Genomic DNA, 6266 nt, shown 5'->3' with positions numbered 1-6266 from the left:
AAAGTCACCTTTAAGAAACTTAAGAGCAGGGAAATGATGAAGCATGGCAGCAATAAGGTAGCAGCCACCCTCCAATTCATTTCATATGGCATGGTACTTAAAGGTGCATGGATTTTTGTTTTTGTTTTTTTTTTTATCATTTTAAAAATTTATTTTTTATTTATTTTTTGGCTGCATTGGGTCTTTGTTGCGGTGCATGGGCTTCTCACTGCGGTGGCTTCTCTTGCTGTGGAGCACAGGCGCTAGGTGTGCAGGCTCCAGTAGTTGTGGCACATGGTCTCAGTAGTTGTGGCTCGCTGGGCTCTAGAGTGCAGGCTCAGTAGTCATGGCACACGAGCTTAGTTGCTCCACGGCATGTGGGATCTCCCTGGACCAGGGCTCAAACCTGTGTCCCCTGTATTGGCAGGCGGATTCTTAACCACTCGCTACCAGGGAAGCCCAGATGTATGGATTTTGACAGAAAAATGGACAAAGGATTACAATGGAAGGTCACCGTAAGGCAAACATAAGACTCTTAAATATAAAAAGCATGCTCAAGTTATTGAATTGGTTGGGGTCAAACTAGGCCATGCTACCATAACAACAAACGCACCTAACTCAGTAGCTTAACAAAGTTTTCTCACTTGTGCAGGCTGATAGGGGTTGAGCAGCTTTTTCTTCCATCTTGTAGCTACGAATCATTGACCTCCATTGGCATACCAACTCTTGATTGCCTTGAAGGAGGTAATATGTCACTTCTGCTCCCATTCTGTTAGCAAGAATGTCATTAAGACCCCTACCTAAATGTACGAGGCACCTGGTAAACATAGTTCAGCTGTACGCCTGGGGGGAGAGGGAAGAAGATACAGGGTGTGTGTGTGTGTGTGTGGCTTTGCCTCTGCCACACTCAGAAGTGCAAAAATAAAACTAGAGAACAATATTATTCTATCAGGCTGCAGAGCAGAATCTGTCGATACACAACAATTTTTAACTCTGCCGTTCTAGGAATTTATCCTACAGATGAACTAAGACATATGTAAAAAACTTTTTGTAAAAGCAAGAGATTGGAAAAAATCTTAAATAATCACCAGCAGGGTCCACATTAAACAAACTTGTGGTGCATCCATATGATGGAATACCATGCAGTCATAAAAAAGAATGCGGAAGCTCTTCACGAATTGAGACAGAATAAGCTCTGAGATACATAACCACATGAAAAAAATCAATGTGTATAATATCCTACCATTTGGGTAAAAACGAAAAAAATACATATGTATTATGTTTGTACATTTATGAAAATCTCTCCTGACGATCAGGAAAAAACAAACTGATCACATTGCTTGCCTCCAGAAGGGGAACTGGGGGGATGGCGGTGGGCAGGGAGACTTCTATTGTAGTCCCTATTTTATCTTTTGGATTTTTAGCCATGCCTATGTTATTACCTAATCAAAATTTTATTTAAAAAAATATATCTGGCTGCACTGGGTCTTAGCTGTGGCATGCATGTGGGATTTAGTTCCCTGACCAGGAACTGAACCCGGGCCCCCTGCATTAGGAGCATGGAGTCTTAACCACCGGACCAGCAGGAAAGCCCCACCAAATTTTAAAATGTTTATATGGAGGATATGAATTCAGACTGCCACTGTGTGACTGTGAGCAAATTGCTTCATCTTTATGTCTGTTAATCGACAAAAGGGGGATTAGAATCAGTGCCTCCATCTTGTGGGGTTGTAAGAAACCAATTGCTCTACTTCTGAAGAAAATTCTAATAGAATCAATTGGGGTATGTTTGAACCACCTGCTGATCTAGAAATATTAAAAAAGGTACAGCTTGTGAGGCAGTCAGGGAAAGCCTGGTGAGTTTTCCCATGATAAAGGCATTAGAGAGTGCTTGGTGCGTCTGAGAAACTTTGAGGGTGGATGAGATGGAATGAGGACAGCACTAGGTACACGAGATCTCAGGGTGGGAGTGGGAAGACCATGGAAAAAGCCATTTGCGTTTTAGTTTCCTGTGATCCCCTAGCTGCTGTGTGTAGACTACCTGTAGGGCAGCAAGCCCTTCTGGGAGATACGTAAATGCTGACCTTCAGCCTGAATCCTCCCTCCCCTCCCCAAGTCGGCATCCTGCAATAGTTGGGGAAAAAACTTCTAAATGAGTTTTCTAATTCATGCAAGGACCAAAGAACCAAGAGAGAAAAACTCGAGACTAAACATTTTATTTTCCCTATAATTCTTGACTGTTGCTGCCGTGTTTTGTATCTTTTTGCAGGGTATTGTTTGCTTTAAAGCACATTATTAGTATTAGATCACAAAAGATAACAGGAGGTCCATTTGTTTTAGTTTAATAAGACGTTTATTCTATCATTATATATAGTTGAACCACCTCTACACACAAAGTAATATGGTTTAAGATTTTCTGAGTGGGAAGGAATTTGGGTCTCAGAAGGTTTTGCGAGCCTGCTACATGTTTTCTGGAAATCATTTAAGTGGGCCTTATAAGACCCTTGAAGAAAATACAAGGAAAATTGGTTTGCAAGAAAACCAGCAATTAGATTTCCAAATTAAACTACCTATTAAGATAGCAAACCAAGAACTGGAAAGAACTGGGGCAACTCCTCTTCCATATTTCCTACGCACTCAACTCCACCCTGGGAAACAGAAGCTCAGTCTAGGGGAAGTCATGATGCAAGCAGAATGTGGTGGTACGCCCGACCACAACCGGTGGGTGGTCTGGCACGTTTGTGGAATGGTGAGGCTCTTGGGGGTAGTTTGAGCAGGGATGAGAAAAATAACTGTAGACCACACATAAAATCGGAAACCAACTGAACTGGTATTGACCCCAACTACACGACTCTTCTTAGTAGCCTTATGGGAATGGATAAAGTGGCTTGACCCAAGATTACACTGATTAGACTTAGCAATGTTACTTTTAAATAAAACCAACCCAATTTTCCCCAAGGTGGCTTAGATTTCATAATGGGTCACAAATACTAAAAATAAAACATTTAAAAATTTGATCCAAGCCCCTTCTATCCTCCCACACTTGAAAGGGACCTTATGAACACCAATTTCCCAATCCTAGCATCACTAGTTTACAAGCCTTAGGGTTAAAAACTCCCTCCTCATTTACCCAATGTTCAATTTCCATCAGTTTCAATATACACTAGTGTAAATACCATGACTATTTTGCATGAAGTTAAGTATTCTACAGAACAGTCACAGGATTGACCAGGAGCTCCCACCTTTTATGTGAGCTTCAGTGGTACCATGGAGGCCAAGGCAATTTGATTTAGGCTAACCAGGATTTGTTTCAATTTGTAAGAGAAACATCTTGTAACAGGTTTATCCAATTCTCTTAAAAAATGGTGGCATTCCTTTACTTTCTGCCTTTTGGCAGCAGCAGTTACATATATGGAATAGCAGATTAAGTCTAAAAATGTGGGCCCTAGTCAACTTTATTTTTCGGCATAATGACCATGATAAACGATCACGACATCCTTCACATTTCCAAGGAAAACCCAATTTAAAGTTTGTCCTTGCCAAACTCCATAAAACAGCCACTTTAGAGTAAACCAGCAGAGCATTGCCTCACCCCAATAAAGCTGTAGGTTTCATCACATGCACCAACAAATCTACACGGCTAGTTTCTGCGCTCCTCTTTTACAGAGTTTTACACCTATTGTTACCAGACAGCATTTTACACACGGACATATCAACTGCCTAATAAAGCAAAAACAAGGGCATTTCCCTTATTAGAAACAAGACACGCCATCACTTAAAATCTTCAAACATTATTGCACTTTAACTTTCAGAATTTGACAATGCATTCAGAGAAGCAATCTGCAGACAACTAGTTTTAACAGATTAAAAAACACTTTTAAGCAGACGTGGATATCCTAAACTGTTTATTAGGTAAGAATTTTACAAACATTACTTATATTAGCGGTAGCGGTGGAGCTGGAGAGTATTGCGCCTTCTCCAGGCTGCGCGGCGAGAACCACCGATCGTGTGGTGGAACTTGTGGCCCTTGCCAAGGCCGCGGCTCTTCCTGCCTGCAGACGTCAGCCCCCGCATCTCCCTGTGCTTGTGGACTGGTTTGGTGATCCACTGGGTGTCAGGGTTTCTTCTGATAGCTTTATGGAAGGGATCAATGAGGATAACCTCAAAAAATTTGTACGTAGAATCTTCACCCACCCAGTAAGAATTCAGGACCCTCAGGGCCCCACAGTGGCGTCCAGCTCGCTCCTAGAACAGGAAACAAAGGTCCAAGGTCAGCATCCCACACATCCTAGTGGCCAATAAGGCGGCAAGAATTCTCCCCAGAGGCAGGGACCATTATGATAAGGTAGATGTACATACTATGCAACACACATAAATATCCTTAGACTGATTTGCTCCCCAGAGGCTGGGACCCTAAGTACAATAAAACAGAGACTTACTATAAAACAAAGCACACAGACAGGCTCAGATCTGAAACCGTTCTCTCTTACCGCCTCCTTCCCAAGTAAAACATGAATGCTAGTATCTGGCTAACCAAATCTAGTACTCTGGAACCATGCATTTTTCTAGCACAATAGAAGGGTTAGCCAACTCTTACAGAGAACTGTGAAGGCCACGAGTCTCTTTCGGATGGTCTTCTTTGCCTTTTCTTTGAAACACAAAACCTTTTTAGTTCGTGGAGGGCAACAGGCCCTTGTTGCCAACCTCTACAACAGAGCACAGCTGAACTGACTAGCCAAGAAAGACAGCTTCCTACCGAGCACAGGAAATCAGTGGTGCGAACAAACACAGCTTCTCTAACGCCTGGGGACACGCGCTCTTCAAGACAACGTTCACTGCCCTTTAAAAGCGAAGGCTCCACGGATGCACGCTGATCATAAAGCACTTTCCTCTACGTAAGCAAAGACAGGTTCCCAACAAAAAACTGGCAAAGTCCGATACCAACTCCTCGCTGGGATTACTCAAAAACACAAAAAAGTCACCCAACCCCATTTTAAACGCAACAGGGCTCGCCTGGGTACAAACGAACCACGAGGAAAGGTGCTCAAATCCTCCTCCGGGAGGCGGCCAAACGCAAGCGCGACTCGAAACCCACTTACCTCGGCAACAGACTGAAGGCTCCGGGCAAACTTGAGCTGGTTGACGCCATGGTGGACGGGCTTGCCGTAGGTGGCGCCCTTCGGGACCGGGCGTTTGCGGCCACCGCGGCGCACGCGAACGCGATATATCACATAACCTGTTTAGAGAAAAGGGCCACTGAAGGGCGCGAAGGACTCACTGCCTTGTCTCTAACGCGCCGACACCGACCGTTATCTCAGGCCAGCAGCCGGCTTCTGCCGAGGCCCTGGGCGAGGGGGGCGGCTCCCCGAAGACCGCTTCCCGGCTTTCCCCGGGGGACACCATCTCCTCCCGGCTTGCGCGCAGGGCCCGCTCACCTTGCTTGGCCTTGTAGCCCAGCCTGCGCGCCTTGTCGGGCCGGGTGGGGCGCGGGGCCCGGTGCAGCGCCGAGAGCTGGCGGTACTGCCAGCAGCGCACCCTGAGCAGAAAGCGCATCACGTCCGACTGTTTCTTCCTCCACAGCTCCTGGATGTACTTGTAAGCGCCCATCTCGGCTCACCTTTGACGTAAGCCAGGTATTAGAAACACATCATCCTTTTCACGTGTAACGACAAGCCCCCGTCCGCCCGCCCGAGTCCCCACCGACCACAAGGAAAGCCCCGATGAAGAAACGGCTTTGCACGAACGCGGGGCGCAGCCGGCCCAGCCCGGCGCCCCGCACGCTGCTGCCGGACGAAGGAACCGAGCAGGCTCTGGGCGCCCGGGGGCGGGGGACCGAGGCGGGCGGCGCCCCAGGCCCGGCCTGCAGAGGCCTTGCCGGGACCCCCAAGGGGAAGGTGCCGCCGCCACCGCCAAGGGTTACTCCTCGAAGAAAAACTCACTCCCCCCAGCCCCCCGGCTTCGCTTTCGGACGCCCCAGGCCCGGCCGCCCATCCCTCAGCCCCCACGCCTCCCTCTCCTCCACGCTCTGGCCCCAGCTCGGATTCGCGCCGCCATCACAGCATTTCCCCCAGCCCGCTCGGGGAGCCGCCTCTCCACGCCCGCGCTGCCCCGCATCCCGACCGAACCCGCGCCGCACAGGAGACAGGAGGAGTTCCGAGGTCGCAGGGTCCCCGAGCCTGGATGGCGGAGATGAAGAGAGATCCGCGGCGGATAGAATAGCCTATATCCCACCACAACCTACCTGATGGCTGCCGCCAAACGGAAAGGAACGACCCTTTCTCCCACAA

The 6266-nt window shown here is 47.5% G+C and overlaps 1 protein-coding gene across 1 annotated transcript; it reads right to left on the bottom strand.

The window, feature by feature from the left end:
* Nucleotides 1-2313: 2313 nt before the first annotated feature.
* RPL15 (ribosomal protein L15) lies at nucleotides 2314-6261 on the bottom strand. Its single transcript, XM_029214833.1, has 4 exons — nucleotides 6221-6261; nucleotides 5415-5596; nucleotides 5079-5215; nucleotides 2314-4224 (listed from the first exon to the last, which is right to left on the bottom strand). Exons 2-4 carry the CDS (start codon nucleotides 5584-5586, stop codon nucleotides 3919-3921), a joined length of 615 nt encoding a protein of 204 aa, XP_029070666.1. The 5' UTR covers nucleotides 5587-5596; nucleotides 6221-6261; the 3' UTR covers nucleotides 2314-3918.
* Between the last annotated feature and the right edge of the window lie 5 nt (nucleotides 6262-6266).

The sequence above is a fragment of the Monodon monoceros genome, unplaced genomic scaffold (genome assembly GCF_005190385.1).
Source record: "Monodon monoceros isolate NGI ecotype Baffin Bay Population unplaced genomic scaffold, NGI_Narwhal_1 Super_Scaffold_11, whole genome shotgun sequence".
Classification (NCBI taxonomy): Eukaryota; Metazoa; Chordata; class Mammalia; order Artiodactyla; family Monodontidae; genus Monodon; species Monodon monoceros.
The sequence above is the reverse complement of the archived record's forward strand: the minus strand, read 5'-3'. Positions and strand labels throughout refer to the sequence as shown.

Coding starts and splice junctions, on each gene's coding strand:
- RPL15 (XM_029214833.1), bottom strand. CDS start 5,586: ATGGGCGCTTACAAGTACATCCAGGAGCTGTGGAGGAAGAAACAGTCG. Junction 5,216..5,414: donor GGGCTACAAGGCCAAGCAAG/GTGAGCGGGCCC, acceptor TTCTCTAAACAG/GTTATGTGATATATCGCGTT. Junction 4,225..5,078: donor GCCTTCAGTCTGTTGCCGAG/GTAAGTGGGTTT, acceptor TTCCTGTTCTAG/GAGCGAGCTGGACGCCACTG.